The 21,925-nt window shown below is 40.1% G+C and overlaps 1 protein-coding gene across 1 annotated transcript in view; it reads right to left on the reverse strand.

Moving 5' to 3' along the window:
* znf516 (zinc finger protein 516) overlaps positions 1-21,925 on the reverse strand; it is a 124,016-nt gene that overhangs the window by 43,050 nt on the left and 59,041 nt on the right. The window contains 1 exon segment of the mRNA XM_007900570.2: positions 9,748-12,445. Within this exon segment, the coding sequence (XP_007898761.2) occupies positions 9,748-12,151 (2,404 nt within the window). The 5' untranslated portion in view covers positions 12,152-12,445.

Here is a 21,925-nt window from a genome sequence, read left to right on the forward strand (position 1 = left end):
AAGCCTTAATAATTCACGAGAGGAATTATTAAGAGTAGAACAAAGGTTGTGCCTGTTGAATGGGTATGATTTGAAGGTTTATCAACGTGTAGTGGAATCATCAGCAAAACAGTTAATGAGTTTTTTGATGGATGGAGGAGGAAGAAAGTGAATTTGAGAACCCATGAGCTGATGGAAATATAGAATGTAGGATGAATCATCAGCTTTGGTTTGTAAGGAAACTAAATAAGCAAGAAGATCATAAGATTTCAACTACTTTAGTAGTGCTTGGTGCCACTTCCTGTCCAACACATTTAGAGATGTCAAAAGCAATGACGAATGAATAATCCAAATCTTTAAGAGCTGAGTCTCAGAGGTGGACAACATAGGCAAGTCCGCCAATGAAGCAACTATGGCTACAGTTCAAATGTACAGTCTGGAAGGATATTTGATGCTAATGCTGACAAAACAGAAATTATAAAACAGGGATTTCAAATTATCATGTGAGTTAGAATGACCCAAACGTCAATTAAATATAGCGTGCTGAGGATTTAGAGCATTAAACTGGAAGCAGGCAAAATATTTTTACAACTACCAAACAATGACTTACTGTTTTTTATTAGATATTTGTGCATTTACTTCATGTGAACAATGCCAACTTCTGCACAATTCTTTGTAAATTCTTTGGCAGAAATCAGTCGTAAGAGAACTGTATGTACTGCCAGCAATGAATAGAGTTACACAAATGACTGCACCCTCTAATTATAAGCAACCTTGGTGATAGCTTCTCACAGACGTTTTACCACTGAACACTCTCACTCAGACATGAACTTGCACCTTGTCTGATATTTACCCACATCTATCGCCTCTGCTTTTTTTCCTAAAGCATACAAAGGCATTTCTCTGTCTATCTGGTTAACGGGTTTCCATTCTGACCTGGCTGGAATTCCCATTGTTGTATTTTCAATGGCATACCTGAAATTTTAAACTGAACTTAAAAGGTTACTATTGTTGAAAAATAGTACACTAAGACTCCCTCAGTCCCACCCGATTCTGAAACCAAGCTAAAACACCTCAAAATAGAGTGCTTTAAAGGCAGCTTGTTGTCCTGAAAAAAGTATTTCGTGAGATAATTTACGAGATGTGTGGAATCCTGTAGCTCGGTGATTAGAGCACTCGCCTTGCAAGCGAGAGACCTGGGTTCGAATCCCGGCAGGGTGAACTTGGGCAAGTTCCCTTACTCCACATTCCTGATAATAATCCCTCAAGAAAATAAAAAGAATAATGAATTGGTCACGTCAATCCACGACTGTTTGTGGGACACTACTAAATGCAATGGATGCCGCGTTTCATCCACAAATATACACTCAATTCACTTTACAGTGTATTAAGTGAAGCGCTTTGAAAAGCATTGTATCAAATGCAAGGATTATTATTCATTATTTTATAAACAAGAGACATTTCACATTTTCTCAAGAAATTACAACAAGCTCACCATAAGCATTTTGCAATTTTGCTACAAAATGCACCCTCACTGCACTTTACAATATATTCTGCCTTGAGATGCCATCTCGAGTTGAAGGACGTCATATCAAAGGATTATAAGGATTATTATAATCATTCAGTCAGTAGCAAGCAGCACATTTGCTACTAGGAAAATTCTCTTGGTGCTTAACATAATGACTGTAGAACCTTGAAATGTTGGAATAGGCTATCCCTATCCCTATCAGTATATTCTGTGAAGCGCTTTGGGACGTCCTCCCGACGTGAAAAGCGCTGTATCAAATGCAAGGATTATTATTATTATTAAATTTGATTCAATACCAAGCTGGCATTCCTGACGAACAAGAAAACTCACATTGTAATAAAAGTAATGAGTACCAGGATCAGCTCGATCACTAAAAGCAGTTTTCTTGAGTTGACCAATTTCTGTTATAAAAGAACATATTATGGCAGGTCACTAGAGCATCTGAGGCTACTCAATGAAGCATCAAGTCACAATAAGTCCCAAAATAACGCAGTCAATATTAGTGGAATTTGTCAAGTTAATGAACCTAAAACACAATGAGGCAATTTACCAATTTACCAGTAAAGAAACTTGATTAATAACAATAACAACTATAAGGTGAATGTGGTAGCCAATTTGTGCACAATAATGACCAACAAACAGCCTTGAAGTGAATCTCAAGATTTATAGAGTGATTTAGTGTTTCCATTTACCACCAGCCAGGTCCACTGCAAGTTTTTATATGCAGCTTGCTAACTATAATCTGCTATAAATTATGACATCTAATCAGAAATATTCAAACCTGCTACTTTATGAACAAAAAAATGGTACCTGAAGGGCAAATAAAATCCAGCAGAAGTATTTTCTGTTCAAAACACTTCCTAAATATAGAGAGGATCAAACAATATTTTCACAGCCAAAACAGATGTCACTATTAGAGAGGCTGAGTGCAGGAGTTGGATCCATGTATTGGATCAAACCAAAGACTCAGTTGGCAAACTACATGTTTTCAACAATATTGAGGCACTATTTTGAACAGAAAGCATTTTCCTTAGACTTTATATCTCCTTTAACCAATGAAAAATGTATGTGACTATAAGTGCTTTGGCACGTCCCCCTGACATGAAAGACGCTATACCAGTATAAATTGTATTGTATTATTGTTGGATGCAGAATGGAGACTATGGCATATATGCAGAGGTAACAGTATTCTATAGAGGTTTGTCTGATTTAAATATTGAACAAGTTGTTAATTCCCAAGACGCTTTCTTTGGAGCACAATTGACTCTGCCAACGACAGAAAGGGCAAAATTAAGTACTGTATAGACTAAAATAGCCCCAGGTTAACAAAGGCTTGAAAATTCCACAAATAACATTTGGCGCAGTGCTACTGTATTAATGAGTGCAAGCAGGTGTTGGAAAAGTGGAATACAATGAAAAGATCCACAGCACCACAGAGATAGCACAAAACACTGGAGAAAAACACGTCACATGAATGCATGATCAGTAAGCCCAAGGGAGCTTATCATCCTAAAATTCTAAATAATCTCGTAAATTGAAATCCTTTTAAATAATTTTTGCACACAGTACAAAATGTTTGAAAGCAATATTTAAAATACAACACTGAATGACTTACTAATATTCATGATATTCAAAGGGATGCTTGCGCAATTTTACTAGCCTCTTACCAAGCCGAGACCGTTATGGCCAATTGTAGCATCCAATCTCTCCTGCACTCATCACTTGGCTCCACAGCTGGAGAGCCTTCAGCAAATGTAATATTACAAACATGCTTTGAATATTAGTCATTTACAATAAAAAGGGGAAATGTCCTACTACCAGCCAGAGCCTTTTTATTTTCACCTTCTGGTTCTTAATCTTAAGTGTGTTTTCAAGCCAGTTAGCCATTAAATTGAACAGAGCCACTGAATGTTAGTTCTAATGTTAATAATCCTTGCATTTGGTACAGCGCCTTTCATGTCGACAGGAGGTCCCGAAGTACTTCAAGTGGAATGACTGTGTATTTGCGGGCAAACACTAACAATAAGTTAGTTAGAATAACTTATATCTTTTACCGTGATAACAATCAACCAGTGCTTTCAAGTGGGCTGTCACAATAAATATTTTTACCACAAGAAATAGAGTGACTGCTGAACTCATGTTTAAAATGAGAAATTATCTCATATTTTTTGGGTCCACAAACTCTCTTTATACTTTAATGATGGCTGCTAGGCATACTGAAGGCTGGAGTAAATAATAATACTTGCATTTGATATGGTTCCTTATCTCGTCACAATAGCTCATGTGCTTTATTCAGTGAGTTACTATGCTTGTAGGCCAGAATAGCAAAGACTCTAAGCAAAGCAGAATAGCTGACCTGTCTCACAAAAGCCCAATGCTATGACCAGAGGCAGGTGTTGTCTCGAGAGCAGTGTACAGCCTCTTATTTCTGAATGAAATAAATCAATGTAATTTAAATTTTATGGATTCAAAATTACTCCAAGTGAAAAGGTTCTTGAGCGTGTGCGAGCTTCTTTAAACCAGTCTATCTGTGGAACATTCTTTATGACAGACAAGCAATCGTATTGAGTAGGTTCTTTAGAGAAACTACTCAATAAAAATGAATGACTGACAAAGTTCTAATTTTTGCTTGCGTAAAAAAAACTGGTAAAATATAATGTAATTTCACAACACGGAGTGTTGCAGATTACTATAAATTATGCAGTGACAATAATAACCACATGAGGAATTCTAGATGCCAACTCAAAAATGTAGTTGGGCAACCGGCTCAGTGTATTAAAATATACTGCGTACATGTTCAATGTATTTTATATTTTATAATTTTAATAATGTTCAGCAATCGGTTGAAGGAAAAAGTATGTTTTATTCAGTTTATAAAAGTAACCACTGAGAAAGAACTTGCTAATCCTCAAATGCAGTTTGCAAGAGCAAGTTTCTGTTACATCTACGTAGGTTTTATCTAATTGCATACAAGCTATTTTTAAATCATCATGCACGCAATTTGACTCAGCCTCTGATCACTTACCTATTGTGAGAGTCTCAGGAGTTTTATTGTCTGTTCAAATACCCTGACCCATGATGTGCACATGCTAATAATCATATTATCAGGTTCAATGAAGTTATCATTGTGAACAAGAATAAGTATTATTCATCTTTCTCCGTCTCTTGCAAAACGTTCTAAGAACCTATCAATGTCTTTTTGTCAGAGATACAGCTGTAATGGTTGAATGATTTCAGTACCAACTCTCACTTACAGCTCCAAAAATAAAGCCTGCTGTACTTGATTTGCATTCTGTTAAAAGCGTACATTTTGTGGAAAGAGTGACCTCTGGAAATTATTATTCCACTCCAAAAAGTACGATTATTGAGCAAATGTTCCCAAACATAATTATGCCAGCCATTGTTTGTTTCACCCAGGTTATTTACAGACTGTAGATAAGCTTCTATAAGAGAGAAAGATGTGACTGTCACCATACAGTGTAAAGAATGTCAGCAAATTTTGACAAATGATGTACGGTCTAGAAATTCCAACAAAGAAATTACCTAATGCTTCATGTCAGCATATCTAACCAAAAGTAAATAAACCTTTCTGAATCCATAAGCTTAAAAGCAGATGTATTGGCATGAATATTAACACTAGACAATAGAAATAAAATGCATAAATTGTTGGCTTAAAATATTTTCTACAGCAGAAAAGATCATAAATAAAATAAAATTTGAAAGCACTGGGGCAAAACAAGTGAGTATCATGAGTTGCTTATATTGCTTTCAACAGCATATATTTAAGGGTGTTACAATTCTAATTTTTTGTTGAGAGAGAAATTGGAGTTTAGGCTGAATTTCTGGCAATCTGAAAGACTTTGCAGAAATATTTTTGTGGTGTTGAAATATACTGAAATAAACATTTATTAAAATGTGCAGGATGAAAAAAGAAAGAGCTTACAATTTTTACAGTGCATGTTGAAACATCTCAAAGTTTTCACTGCAATTATTGTCAAGCCACGACTGATGATGACCAGCCAGCCTGGCTTGTCAACAGGACTTGCAGGAGCAAGGACTTGAAGGAATAATAATTCTAATAAAAATCTTTATATTTGATATGGCACCATTCATATCAGGAGGGCGTCTCAAAGCGCTTCAAAGGATTTACTGTAAAATGTAGTGACAGGCAAATGCCGACACAGTTTAATATCTCACCTGAAGGACAGCGCCTCCAACAATGCAGCACACCCCCAGCAACGCACTAAGCTCTCCAGGACGCTAACCCACGTGAAGGTTGTGGGTTCAAGTCCCACATCGGGTATATAAATGCACATTGTTATTGTTGTTGCATTGGAGTGCTTATGTGAATAGGCCAATCAATAGGGATTGGGATTCTTTCCACTCAGGTCATGTTAACCCCATAAACCAAAGCCCTACGGGGCTGGACATGCAGCGGGAAGCTTGCCAGATCATGTACAATGGCAAATTGCATGGCTCTAAATGACCAAACTCTGGAATCCCCAAGACTTGTTTTTTTTTACCAAACTGTGCCTCATACTGTTCCAACTTTGGTGAGCGTGCATATTCTAGTTCAGAAGTAAGAAAATTTCTACGTGTTGGTGGCATACACATCTGGAAATCTCAGCAGTTAGGTTTGGATACTGTTAAGGATTGTAAACAGATTTCCATGTGGCTGACCAAAATTGTGTTCAAGTGTAGTGACAGCTATTTTGTTGGCAACGTAGTAGCCATTTTGTTCAGAGCAAACAGCCATGAATCAGCTGGGAGGCTGTTGACAAGACACCAGGAAACTCGTCCTTTTTTCTAAGCGTCTTGGGATTTTTACTGACCACTTGAGTTCCAACAATACGATCATCTAACAGGAACGACTATTGCTATATGCAGAATATATAGAGCTAAATAGCTGTACCTTCCCTCCCTGCCTTCAAAACAGGCTCAATTGGTAGCACTCCTTCTGAGTCAGAAAGCTGTGAGGTCAAGTCCCACATCAGGTCTTTGAATTCATATTGTCTAGGCTGACCCTTCAGTGCAGTGTGTGGAGAAGCAAGGAATGTCTCATATTTTGATTGTGGTGGCTGACGGTACAAATGAGTCCATTCCTGTATTCGTTCAAAATCCACATCCATGCATTTTTTCAGAAAGGGACATTGGATAACAATCAGGAGTGGGATGATTTCTCCCCAATCCCTAACCCACATAGTAACTGCACAGCACTCCAAATTGTTGCATTGCCTTAAAACATTTAAACTAAGTAGACTGGGAATGCAACCTGCAACCTTCTAGTCTGTACAATTGTGACAGTACAATTGCCCATTCAGCTATCGAAAGAGCCTCATGTCTGACACAGTTCATGTGATAGCGTTTAAGACAAAGACAGAGGTGGCAAATTCTCTAAAGATAGCTCCTAAACAGTGTGCAGCTCCTGGTTTTGTTAGACATCGGCTAAATATTCTAAATGTATTAGCCCTGCAGCATATTTCAATTACCAATTCTCCATTACCGTTTAATCATTCAACATGTTTTAAATATCCAAAAGCCATACAGTTAGACTAGATAGTCCTAAAAGCTGTATTAATAGATCTTAGTTAGCTAATATTGATACCTCAGAACTGAAGTTGATAGGGTGTTAATGAATACTCTGCTGTGGTTTATGTTGAAGTGAGGGCTGATTGAAGCACTTCATTGCATTTCATTCCTAAAAAGCACTCTCAGTCCTCATTCAAACATAAGCACACTAGAATAGTTATTACCACCATAAGCTGACATTAGTTGATAAAGTAAACATTTACAAAGAACATGATTCGTATTTAAATACTGCAATTTCTATTTGCTGAAAATAAACAAAATCTAACTATGTGAACATAATACTGACAGTGAGTGGGATCTAACAAAAATAAATGTTACAAACAGCTGGACTGCAAGAGTTCAATGCAATTTGACAGCCATATCTTCAATATCCTCAAAAAGGAGCTGCTAAAGTAATCGGAATCACATTACACTAACCTATGGAAACTCTGCTCCAATATGCCTTAGCTTCACTGCTCGCCTCTTACAGTACCAATAACCTTGTACTCATCAATACCATCCCAGTAAAGTAAAACCATCGGTCTGATGCTGAATAGGTGCTTCTTTATGTCACGTGCTTCTGTGTCATTTCTTCTGCTCCTTAAAGTCATACACTTATACATAAATATATACAGACATTTCTGACCTTTACCAAATACGACAAAGCTACATCTTATCCCAACTGCTGATGTTCTATAATAATTATTGTTATTATGTTCTATCAACTATGTTGTGAAATTTCACATGTTTCATATCTTGTTCCTTGTGAAACCTAGCGTCACAAAACAAGGCTAATTCCATACTGTTTATGGCATAATTAAGACTCCACCCTCATGTTCTACACAATCGCCATCTTCGACCTGATTCAGATATATGGGCACTGCCTTGGATTTTCATGCTTCAGACCCGCTGAGATCTGCTGTGCTCAAAGCAGCATTTGAGTCCAGCAGAAGAAACTGACGTGATTCAGTTGGTCCTCCTCTACAGCACTCAGATGTCGATAATAATAATACAGTAATAATAATCCCTGCGTTTGATATACCACCTTTCACATCATTGAAACATCTCACAGCGCTTCACAGGATTTTACGATAGAGTGTAATGACTGTGTATTTGTAAGGCAGACTGTATCATTTTGCTGAATCTATGGGAGGAAGGGCACATGAAAATCAAAGATGTGCTGATATTATTGAATTATGAGTTTTGGGACTTCCTCCCAACATGAAAGGTGCTAAACAATGTAAATATGTTGCATTGTATTGAATCAGTGCAGAGGCAGTGATCTGAACGATGGTGAACAGAGGGTGGGTCAACAAAGAGCATCAAATTAAAGGCTTTTCATGATGTGTTCCTTACTTATAATTAGCTTGATTTAGTTGGTAGCATTCTGACTTTTGAATTGGAAGCTTGCGTGTTCATGTTGCGCATTGGGCCTTTGAACTCATACATACCAGGCTGACACTCCAGTCCAGTGATGGGGGAGGACTGAATTGTTGGAGATGCTGTCCTTCAGATGAGATACTAAACTGAGGTCCCATCTTTCAAGTGGACTGTAACACGTTCACCTACAAATACACAGTCACCCCCACTTCACAGTAAAGCGCTGTGAAGTGCTCCGAGATGACCTCCTGATGTGAAATGCACCATATCAAATGCCAGGATTATTTTATTATAATTATGATGAGTAATGTAAACCAGAAATTATACAGAAATATTGGGTTAATTTTAGGACAGTGCTAAAACACATCATCGGGAATATTTAAGGAACTGCTATGTAACTGCTGGTAAAAAGTGCTTTGGGACATCCTCCTGAGATGAAATGTTAAATGTAACTTTGTATTATAAATGTGAGAAACTTTGATGTTCATGACAGATTTGGCACTGAATAATTCCTCCATTCCCACACACCCCACCCCACCCTGCCCCCCACCCCACACACACATTTTTTAAAAGTTAGTGAGGAGCCAAAGGACACCACAGTATCTGGCAACAAGTCCAAAACCACTGCTCCTGGGGATGGGATTAAAAGCTTCGCTCACTTAAAAATAGCGAGCGACAATCGTGGGAGTCTTTAATCCTTTTCTCCAGCAGCAGGGATTTTTTTGGCCAGTTTTAAAAATAAGTATAAATGAAAAGATCTTCAGGAATCAATTCCATGCCCCTGGACCTGGCTAAATTACAATAAAAAATCTGCCGAATAAAATCTCCTGCCACCATCCAGGAGAAGAACAGCAAATATTGTGGGTACATCATCATCTCCAAGTTCCCATCAAGTCATTCACCATCCTGACATGGATATACACAGACTTGCATTGTCATTGGGTCAAAATCCTGGAACTCCCTCCTCAACACCACTAAAATGGTGCTCCCACAATGAGTCACTACCACGAGCACTATAGCCAGAAGTACTGCGGAGGTTTAAAGAGAAGGCTCCACCACCTTCTCAGGGTAACTAGGCATCGAGACGAAACATGCTGCTCGTTAGGGTCACCCACACCCCCAGATGATTTAATTTTTTTGAAAAATGTATATCACAATTTCCCCCCCCAATGTTTTCACAAAACAGTTTGCAGCACAATTTACAATACAATTTACATATATATAGTGCTTTTCATGTTGGGAGGATTTCTCAAAGAGCTTGCCTTGTAACTGCCTTACAGAAAATGTCTTACCTAAACATGGCAATGGCAACCGTACATCCTCCTCCAACACGATCCGTAAACGACCCTCTGATAGGATATGTGTACCCTCTTTTGACAAGATTTGCTCTCTTTCCTCTGAAGGGGTCTGTGAGAGTTTCTGGGATAGCTTCTGTGTACTCTCCTCTGATAGAGTCTGTACTCCCTCCTCTGATAGAGTCTGTGCTCCCTCCTCTGATAGAGTCTGTGCTCCTTCCTCTGGTATTTGTGTACACACCTCTGATGGACCCTGTGTCCTCTCCTCTGATAGAATTTCTTTACACTCCTTTGATAGCGCCTGTGCTTCCTTCTCTGATCGAGTTTGCGTCCTCTCCTCTGATAGCGTTTGTATACTCTCCTCTGATAGAGTCTGTGCACTCTCCTCTGATAATGCCTGTGCTTCCTTCTCTGATAGAACTTGTGTCCTCTCCTCTGATAGAGTTTGTGCCCTCTCCTCTGATAGAGTTTGTGTCCTCTCCTCTAATAGAGTTTGTGTCCTCTCCTCTGATAGAGTTTGTGTACTCTCCTCTGACGGGATCTGTGCACCTTCCTCTGATAGGGTCTCTGCACCTTTCTCTAACAGGGTCTGTGAACACTCCTCTAATATGATCTGTGCTCTACCATCTGAGGCTATATGTGGACCGTCCTTGGAGCAGACGATGCCTTCTTCCCCAAGCTTTGGAATCACTACATCCTCTGGAACGGAAGCAGAGCTTGGGGTGCTAGGTCTACTGGTTGAACTGGAGTCTACCTCACTGGTGGAGCCACGTCTTCCACCCTGGGATGCCTGTTCACGTTTGCATGTGCTCTTCCTGTTCTTTCTGTGAACCCTTGAGTGGAGCACCACCTGGTGATAAGTTCTAAACACCTTGCCACACTCAAAACACTCAGTGCTTTTATTCTGTGATGACCTCCTGCTCTGGCGAGATGGAGGTCTAAAATCGGTGCTGTTTTTGGCATCCACAGAGCTACCTCTGTTTGGCAATGAGCTGTCTTTGTCACACAGGTTACCTGTCCTACTCCGTTTTTTTGGGTAGCCTGTGCGATGAGCATCTTGATCCCGTTTCCGCTTCTCAGCACTGATAACAATGTACTCTCCTTCCTCTTTGTTGTAAGTGATATCCGAAACTTGAAGTACACCATTCAGCCCACTGTGCCGTGCATACTCAGTGACTTCTGCTACTTTTCCTTTGGTAGCCAAATGCCAAGCCTGGTGACTACTAACTGGGTCGAGCTCAGCTATTCCCTTTGCAGACAGTCGACTTGTAAAGTTGTCCAATGTCACAGATGGCCTCAGATTCAGGCACCTCAGGAAATATTCTTTTGTGGTTGCGGTTTCAGTGCCTCTGGTAATTGACGTCTCTCTTTTAGACTTTAATTTTCCTCCAAGGGAAGCTTCAGTTGTTCTGTAGTGCAGTTTGTCATGTTCTCTTAAACTTTCTTTATTTGGAAACAAATAGCCACATTTCATGCAGATTTTATACTGTGAAAAGGCATGGCCGATTGTGTCCTCCTGAACCACATCATTGATGGTGGCCGTATTCTCCACGTCACTTTTACTGACTTTATTCTTGCTTGCACTCTTCGTCCCGTGCACCTTCATGTGGTTTTTGAGAAACCAAGATTCCTTAAACCTCCTTCCACAAACGTGGCAGCCATGTCCAAAGGAACCGTTGTGCTTTTTCATATGGGCTTTCAAGAACCAGGACTGGGAGAACGTCTGTCTGCATATTTCACATGTGTACTCGTTCACAGTTTGTTCACTTTTCCTGCTCTCGGCTTCGCTTTTTGCTGTTTCGACGGTGATGTGGATCTTTTCTATGTGGCTCAGCAGTTTGTCTTCTCTCAACGTGATGTATTTGCACAGCCGACATTTGTAAGACTTGTGCAGCAGCTGCACGTGCTGCTCCAGTTCATGCTTCTTCCCAAACTTCCCTTTACAGAAAGAGCACTGGAACGTCTCACTGCCATTAGCACTGAGCGTTTCCTTTTCCTTTTTCAGCCTTCGTAGAATGATCTTCCCATTGTCTATTTTTGTAACTCCATTTTGTACCTTATTGGAAGAAGACCTGCTTTTCATTGGGTTCGTGTATGCATTCAGCTTCTCCGATGCACTGACCTCCTTGAGCTGTTGATCACCCATGTCATTCTCATGTCCCTCACTCAGGTCTCCCATCTTGTGGGTTCGGATGTGTATTTTGAGATTACCTTTCTGGGAGGTTCTGTGGTCACAATACGGACACTTAAAGGGCTTTTCCCCTGTGTGAGTTCGCATGTGGACTGACAGTACACTGAGAAAAGGAAAGCTCCTTTCACAGGTTTGGCAAATAAACTTTGGAGATTTCCTCTCATCTCTGTCGTTGCCATCCAAATTCGCATCAAGCTTCTCTGCCTCCATGTGTTCCACGTCTGGATTATCGTTTTCATTCACCGCCACTGTCTTATTTCTTAAATATTTACTTGTTGTCCGCACGATACTTACAGTGCAAGGCAAGAATCTTTCTCCCTCCACTGCCTGTCCCAGTGAAGCCATCCCATAGATACAAACGTGTCTTAAACTTCCACACAATTCATAGCTCCCTCGATGGTTGGCTGTCAGCCTTTATTTTAAAATGCCGCTGTTTCGTTTCTGGCCTCTTTGCTGGATGGAGTCTGCTGGTCGAGGATTACTTTAAAAAGGAACAGCTGAAACCTAGAATTATATGGAAAGGAAAAAAATGATTTTAAAAAAATTATTTAATAACATTGCTATTATAGACATTAAATGTGATTAGACGTTACTATGTTTCACTAAATAAATCCTCATCACGGTCTGGTGCATGTAAAAAATGACTTGAATAACACTTGGATCTCAACAAACTCATACATATTCACGTCTGCAGACAAAGGAGAAGAATTCACAATTTTATAAATATTTACCTGCATTATTTCCAAGTACTACAGTAGACAAATAGAAACCAAACATTCTTACGTTGCACATAAAAGAGCACTGTGCTCCGAAAATGCCACAATTGCCTTGTTCAAGGACGTATAAACAGCCAACACAAAATGCAATATTTATCAGTCAGACAGACGTATGAGTAGTACAAGTGAATCATCAAATCACATCTGCCCATTAGATAAATATCAATTTCCAAGGATGCCTAACATGCATCATCTATTTAACAATGCACGTACGGCAAGCTGATCCTTTACTGCTGACAGCAATATTATTACTTTTTGAAATCCATGATTATCTCTTATTTCCTGAGAAATGCAACTGCCTCCAATGCGGCAGTCAAAGCGACTTTGTGACCAGCTGACGGGAGGTACACTTGCAGCAGGATGAGATAGGTAAATCCTTATATCCTCTGATACTGAACATGCTACCAAACTCCAGATAGCAGGTTATGCCAGATCGTCAGCCTGGCTCAAGTGATCGCACTATCACCTCCGATTGAGAAGGTTGTGAGTTCAAGCCCCATGTTGGAAACTTTGAACTTATATAGTCTAGGCTGACTCTCCACAATTCAGTGTTGGGCTGCGTTGCATTTTTACAGGTGTCGTCCTTCAGATGATTTTTTAAACCGAGGCCCCGTTTGCCGATTCAGGTGGACGTTAAAGATCCCATGGCACTGTTCAAAAAGATAAGGGAGTTTCTTCCGGTGTCCTGGCTAACCATTCCCCAGATAAAATTATTCATTCATTCCATTGCTGTTTGTGCGACATTCCTGTGTGTACAATGGTAGCTGTGTTTGACTACAAAATAAACGGTCACTCCACTTCAAAGTAAGTCCTCAGTTTAACACCTCATCTGAAGGATGGTACCTCTAACAATGCAACCCCCACCCCCCCGCCCCCCAAGTGCTGTCACTAGAAGTCTTTTGCAGGTAAAGGACCAGAATTGGTTGTTGATGATCCAGCTACATTCTTGCAGATCACTAGTTAATACCCACAACATCAACGACTCGTGCCGAACGAGGAGGAATGAACAAATCAAATTATTTGTATGGGACGGGAGGGGAGAAAGAAAATAGCACAACATGAAGCAACAGCAAGGGAAATGGGGGAAAAAAAAGCCCGCTTCTAACCTGCTTGCCCACCCACCAAAATGATCTAAACACTTGACAGCAAGATCCTAAAAAATCAAAAAATCCTGTAATACAATGTTTGAGGGAAAAACAGGCAGCATATGTACAGTTTTACCTTGATGCTACCACAATGACACAATTTTCATGTTTCAATCATCCTGAAATCACATTTTTGAGCAAATTCTGTATTCTTGTCTCACTTCCTCAAATATGCAGGACGTGTCAATCTCCCACGTGTGTAACTTGTCCTCCACCATTGGCAATACACACCCCTAGCAATACAGCTCATTCTTCTTAAAAGTACGTATCTGACATCTCGTTTTACAAAGGGCACTAGCACATAGGCCAATTAAACAGGAACATATTGGGGCTCCGATTACCGTTATGCATCTATATTACATTTTTCTGCCTTTTTTAAGGATCGCACATTCCTATCCTTTAAGTTTGAATATGTCGCAGATCCAGACTGTGATTCTTGTGCTCGTCAACATGAGAGTTCAATGGTGGAAAATGGTATGCTCTTCTATTTCAGTCAACCAGTATCAAAGTTGAGCACTCCCAGTATAACACAGTTAGTTAGATACAGCCTCAAGCTAAATCTACTCAACGTGCCTTAGCCCCAAACTCAAATGAGTATCCTTATAGCACTGGTGTAACATTTTCCATTCCCACATCAGTCATCCTGTCTCTGGGGACCATTTGCTAACTTTAGCAGAATAACTTTATAAATAAGCAGTGAAATTCTAATTATACATAACATATCAATAAAATTGCATGTGTTTCTATGCACAGAGCAACAAAGTTGTTACATTTAGTGAGTGCAGCAGAATAACCCTCCTATGTGTAGATTGCTAACTTGTCCCACGTTAAGTGTCACAGTTCTGCCCAATCCTCTTCTCACACAGCGGTGTCTATACACCTGCTCTTTCCAGCAAGGATTCATTGGATAGTAATCAGGAGCTACAACTCATTTTTCTTCCCTCTATACTGTAAGGCACTGCGGCTAATTCAAGCTCCCCTGACACCATCCCAGCTGATGTCAGCAAATTCAACGCAGATTGAATATCAGAGCTGGGACGGTGCAAGTCCGTCCACCTCAGATTAACTCTGGGCAACATATTTACCAGTAACAACAACCAATTACATGTCGGGAGGACGTCCCAGAGGTGGACAGTTGAGGGTTTGCACCTGAGCTGTTGGTTGGATTCGAGTGGGCTAAGGGAGGGGGGAGAGGGAAATGGTGGGAAGATGATTGAAGGTGCGCTCGGAGTGGAAGGTCTAGAGACAGACCATGAAGGAGGCGAGAAGGAGAAGGGGTGAAGTGGAGGGACTCCAGGATGAAGGTCCACAACGTGGAGGCGGAAAGACTGAAGGCCTAACCGCTGATGGTGGGGCAGGCAGGATGGGGGACATGAAACAGGCCAAGGCCTGCCGAGTGAAGGGAGCAGGCAGGTTATAGGGTTTTAGAAAGTCACAGAGGAAGAGCCAGTGGTGCCAGGTGAGGATGGGGTTATGACGCTCAGTGCCTAGTGTGGTGGTATCAGCCAGCTGGTCCTGGAGTTTAATGAATAGGAACAATCCAATGTAAAATAAAAGAATGAGAGGATGTTGCAGGACCATGAATGGACGGCAGAAGATCATCGTCGCTAACCTCAGTCCTTGTAGCCATAAACTTCCACTGAACACAAAACTGCATTGAATCAAGAATCTATTCTGCAGCAGGCACAGCAGAATTGTTCAAAGATGTGCACAGCAACTAGCAAGAACCCACAGGAAAATCTTGGAAAGCTTCATAGCAAATATCCCCCATCTGGGACTACTTACGTTGAGTTTGCCATTATTATTTTTTTGAAAAAGAATTGAATGATACCACAGGAAGTACTAACAAACCTCCTACAAGCTCTGCTGAATGTATTCAAGTCAGAAAAATGATAGTACTAAATAATACTTATGAATAATAATTACTAAAATAATAATATTTGCCTTTGATACAGCTTGTTTCACACCAAAAGGATGTTTCAAAATGCTTCACAGGATTTACTTTAAAGTGTAGTGACTGTGTATTTTATAGTCAAAAGGCAATCGAGATTCTTCTGGTGTCCTGGTCAACATTTCCCCCAAATAAAATTGGTCCTTCATTTCATGGCTGTTTGTGGAACACTCCTGGCTAAAAATTGCCTGCTTGCATTCGCACACAAATTAGTCATTGCACTTCACAGCACATCCTGAGAAGGGTTTTGAGATGTCATCCATCACAACATGAAAGACGTTAGATCAAATGCAAGGATTATTATTATTTAATACAATTTGCGCATAGCAATGTACCACAAAGAGTTATAACAACAACAACAAATTACATTTGTATAGCGCCTTCCACGTCGAGAGGACGTCCCAAGGCGCTGGACAATCAGTGTTTCGAACCCGAGCTGGGGTCGGAATCGGGGAGGGTGGAGGGCAGGGGGGGAAGGAGGGTGACCGAAGGCACAGTTGAAGAGGAGGGTCTTGAGATGGGTCTTGAAGGAGGCAAGGGAGGGGGAGGAAGAGGTGGAGGGACTACGGGATGGAGTTCCAGAGGGTGGGGCAGAGTGGCTTAAGGCTCGCCCGCCAAAGGTGTTGGAGATGTGAAGCAGGCCGGAGCCTGCTGAGCGGAGGGAGGTTGGTAGGGGGTTAGGAGGTCGCAGAGGTAGGGGAAAGCAAGGTCATGGAGGGCTTTGAAGGTGAGGACCAGGATCTTGAACTGTATCCTCTGTGTGATGGGAAGCCAGTGGAGTCAGGCGAGGATAGGGATGATAGGGTCACAGAATTTAGTGATCTGCAGCTTATGGAGGGAGAAGTTGGGGAGGCCGGCAAGCAGGGAGTTTGCGTAGTCCAGCCTGGATGTTATGAATGCATGTATGAGGGTCTCGGCAGCCAGCGGAGTGAGGCAGTGGCAGAGCTGGATGATGTTGCTGAGGCAGAGCGGGTCATGGCACGGAAGTGGGGTAGAAAAAAAAGTTGAGGGTCAAACAAGACGCTAAGGTTCCGGACTGGCTTGGTAGGAGACAGCCCAATTTTATTTGGGGGATTGTTGGCCAGGATGCAAGGAAAAATTCCTTTCTCTTTTCGAATAGTACCACGGAATCTTTAATGTTTACCTGATCAGGCAGACGGGACCTCAGTTTAACATCCCATTCAAAGGTCATTGTGCCCTCCCATCTACCCTCACTGCTAACATGGGAATAATTCCTTAATTAGTCTAAAAAAAATAAACTAAAAGAAAAAACAATAATAAATTGGTCACTTCAATCCCCAACTGTTTGTGGGAAACTGCTATGTGCAATTGGCTGCCGTGTTTCGCCTACAAATATACAGTAAATTCACTTTACAGTATATTCTATGAAGAGCTTTGAGACTTCTAGAAGACGTGACCAGCGCTATATCAAATGCAAGAATTATATTTATTTATTATAATTCAACCAGTGACACATACAATTAACCGGAAATAGCTCCAGTAACCATCATCGTCATTATCTGAAGATTTTTAAAATTTCAATTAACACCATTTCATCATGTGAACTATTCATAGATTTGTCTACTAAATACAGTCACTTCCCGTTACAATAAATCCTGTGAAGCGCTTTGAGACGTTTCATCAATGTGATAAGGTGCTGTTAGCAAATACCAGGATTATTATTATTGTTTGGTTATTATTACATACTTTGTAGTTCAGAGTTCTGATAATTCAACCGAGCTTCTCAGTGCTGCACCATAAGAAAATAGCATGGCTCTTGTCTTATGTTACAAAATGAAAAAATGTTAATCTGCAGTTCAATGCACTAAGAGGATAAACAGACCCAAATAAGGTCAGTTTTAGTCTATTTTTAATGATTACAGCTGAAACGCTCAACTTCTCTTTTTCATAAATAACCGCATCTATGCATCCTCTGCCAATAATATTTTCATTTCTGAACCTTTTAAAAAGTTATCCACTTTCTCCACAATGACTATTAAATTGAAGTGTTTTGCATTGTCCTCACGATATGAGACTATATAAATTGTATTGTATTGCTTTGAAAATAAAGCTCCTCCAAATATGTGAAACATGATCGATTGCACATTGTGTGTGCAATGTGTGAAACTTGTTTCACATACTGGACACAATATGCAATCTATTACTTTCTCCTTTCACCACAATACGTGCAGTGCAATAGATACAGTATTTAGTCCCTATTTATTCTAGGAAATAAAATACCTGTGTTAAACTAAAAGATGAAGTCAGGACAAGTAATGTTGACAGCCTTATAAAGTGAACAAAACAGTCGCAACAATGCAGCTTGGGAAGTACCAATAGCAAAAGATGTTGCTTCATCAAAATAAATTGAAATAAGAGGTTAATATACCGTATGATTACACTCCATTTTAAACAAGCTAAGGATTGACAATGCCAGGAGGATTTAGAATGGGTTGGTTTATTATAATCATTTCATTTCATTTGATATAGGTGCCTTTCACTTTCAGGGGACATCTCAAAGCGTTTCACAGGATTTACTGTAAAGTGTGTATTCTGTAGGCAAAAATGTTTGCTTTTTACTTTTTTTTACTTGAAAGCAGCACATTTTTGCTTCCTTTCTTTGAATCCTTTACAAAAGCGCTGGGCTCTTACATCATTTATAGGGGTGACGTTCCCTGAAACAACCAACCACTGAAGGCTGCCCTGCATGATGTGCAAAGTCTATCTGATCACAAGATTACAACATAAGTAACCAATCTGGAATTCATCCAGGGCAAAATAGAAGCCATGCTCAAATCCCATGGCACTTAAGTGATTCCACATGGAAATGTAGTCCTTTTATTTACAGGGCTGAAATATGCAGATTGATCATTACGAGTTCAGACGTACAAAAGCAAACACGCTGGCAGCAGTAACATTATTTATAAATTCCATTTTGATGTATTGGTCTTGCGCTCAGTTTAAGACTGTACATATGCAAGGAACTTACATCTGGGGGGAAAAAAAACGCGACTCAAGGATTTTTTTCCTGTATACTGCCAATGTGCAATGAGCACATAAAAGCTCCGACTTGCTCTTCTCACTACCTCATCAAATTCACACTATGGTGCATCCCAACATCAAAACCCTTAATACTGACTTGGCCTGTAAATTATAGTTTGGCAAAATAAAGTCATCCACCTAAATAACAGGCTAGTGCAGAACATCATTTATTTGGCCACATGAGCTTCATTTCCATAACCACTGGTACACTCTAGCTGATTGCAACCTCCATTCTCAGAAGATAAAACATAGCATTTTATTAATTATCTGCAATGCAATTGAACTCCACCAGTCTCTTGAATCGAGACTCCTATACCCTTTGTGCTAAGTGGCTCACTCACTCATGGCAGGGTCAGCACAGAGATGAGATGTCGAGGTGATAAACAGAGGGCTCTCTTCCTTAATATTATAGTTTAGCAAACAGCTTGCTAAGTGGGTGAAAGCAAATACCAGGATTGGTCATCAATGGGTTAAACCCTAATTTAAATTGTTTCTGCACATCCACGTCAATGGTAAGTTAGCAATATCTTCAAATTGTACAATGAATGGAACAATGCCCTGGGATTCTTCATTAAATTGAACATGTAGGGTTTGAACTCTACAGTGAAGCTTTAAGGCAGGTATTTCCCCAATATGATTGTGAACTTACGTTTTATGCTGTCTGTGCTGTATTTAGTCTCCACTGTGTTTATTATTTTGCATTCTTTCCTTGCTAGAATTTTACTAGCCGCGACTTGGCAATGAATATCTTCCAGTCCTCAAAAACCTGACCACACAGTACATTGCAAAGGCAAACGCATTACCAATAAATACATATAAAGTACTTTGTGATATACTTTATCAGACTGGTTCCAATATCAAACACAGATTATACATGTACGAACCAACCCCTTTTGAAATTTTCTATGTAATTATGAGAAGATCAGAACGAATCTGTTGTTTTGATGTACATTTCCAAATTACAAACAGTGAGAGCTTTTACAGAGAGTAAACAAGGTTCCACCAGCTATTATTTCAAATACAGAAAGTTAAACATTGATGTAATAATATAAATGTCATTTATTTTCCACTACTCTTTTTCTTCCAATTTCCCAATTTTTCTCTCTCTTCCCAATGGTGTTTGAATCCTTTTTCCTTTTACTGGAATAACAGTCATTTCACCCAAGTGGACATTATTCACTGAATCCCAGGAGAAGGAAAAAGAACTCAAACATCATCAAGAGTAAGGTCAACAGGATACGAACCTTTAAACCAATGCATTGAGCAGGTTATCACAATTACACATCAGTAACTAATAAAAGTCCTTGTAGCATTGTGGTTAGAGCACTCGCCTTGCAAGGGAGGGGACCCGGGTTTGATTCCTGGGCAGGGTGAAAGTCGGGAAAGTTTCCTTACTCCCAATGCCTCTATTTAGTCGATTGGTGGATCACTTTTGCGGGGGTAATAATCCCTTCAAAAAATATATGTAATTTGGTCACTCAATCCATGGCTGTTTGTGGGACACTGCTGTGTGCAATTGGCTGCCATGTTTCGCCCACAAATTAGTCAATTCACAGTATATTCTATGAAGCCCTTTGAGATGTCTCAAAGACGTGATAAGGCGCAATATCAAATGCAAGCATTATTAAAATGTAACATTTCTCAATAGCCTGGTGAACTAAGGTACCTTCCAGTGCATCACATGTCTTGCAGACTGGAAGACAGAAGTTGCAAACTCCAATTTCAGCTGATCTCTGTTCTGAGATGCTACGCTGTGTGAAGGTGCTTTATAAATGCAAGTTTATGTGAAGTTGGTATCTCACTAACCAGCAAGCCAATATTCCATTGGATTTAGCCCTTTGGGAGAACTAATTGCAAATTTGAGAATATTAAGGTTCTTTTAAGATGCAATTATCTGGTCCCAGCTTGACAGGCAGCAGGAAACCTTGCCAGACAGTGCTTTCACTGGCAAACTATGTGGTTTTACCTGCTTAAACGCCAGCACATTATGAGGTTCCCAAACTTTAGCTCTTGCCAGCCTACACCTAATACTCGCTGTAATTAGATAAGCAGAATACGTCCCTCCAGGGACAGTGTGCATTTTTTTCCAATACATGGAGATTTTCATGTATAGGTGGGATGCATGGAACTCTCAGTCTGGTTTTTCAGTATACTCTTAAGGATGGTGATGGATTTCCACATGTGGCTGACCAATAAAATATTGAAAACAGTATCTCTGTGATATTCCACTGGGCATAAATTCAACAATTTGATATTGAATTTGGTCCACACTATGAAAAAAGGGCATGAAAACGTAATGCAATATACAAAAGTGTTAAAGTGAACATTTTCGAGATAGGAATGGATTGATATGATTTTAAAATAATATGGTAATTCTACTCAAGAGGAATGAAATGTTTGCTCGAAGAAAAAAAAGAGCAGAAAGGCTGAACAATGACAATCATTTTTCTATAGCTGTGGTGGTCGATGGTGTCTCCTGAGCTATATTGCTGTGGTGGTTCGTGAAGAAAACAGAAGGTAGTAGTGACTGTGACGGGAGGAGGCGGAACGAAAATGTGAAAGGCAGCCAGGGGTGGTGCTGCCTACATGAGTGATGAGTCAAGAGAGGTGGAGATAGAGATAGGCAGCAGAGGATTCGTAAGAGACATAGGAGCCAAACCATACAAGGAGACAGCAAGGCAATAAAAACTTCTAACAAGTGAGTTCCTTCAGCCTTGTCAGAAAAGAAATGCCTCCGCTAAAGTGAATTTTGATAAAGTGAATAAAGGCATCTTGTTAGGCACTTCCATGTTCCTCCTTGAAATCTATCCTGGGCCAATACTAAACCTTGAGATCTTTGGGATTTGTGATTCACAATGGGATTTCCCACTACAAATCTCACTGTCTTAGCAACTAACACACAGCAGACGTCTTTGTCCACTAAGTTTATGAGTTATTGTTAGCACTATGAGCATGATAGAATTATTACTCTGATTGCTGGGGGCAGAGTGACTGTGATTGCTACTGTGATTGACAGGGAATAGAGTCACTGTGATTGACAGAGGATAGAATGACTGTGATTGACAGGAGG

This window comes from Callorhinchus milii, unplaced genomic scaffold (genome assembly GCF_018977255.1).
Source record: "Callorhinchus milii isolate IMCB2004 unplaced genomic scaffold, IMCB_Cmil_1.0 Scaffold2, whole genome shotgun sequence".
NCBI classification, from domain to species: Eukaryota; Metazoa; Chordata; class Chondrichthyes; order Chimaeriformes; family Callorhinchidae; genus Callorhinchus; species Callorhinchus milii.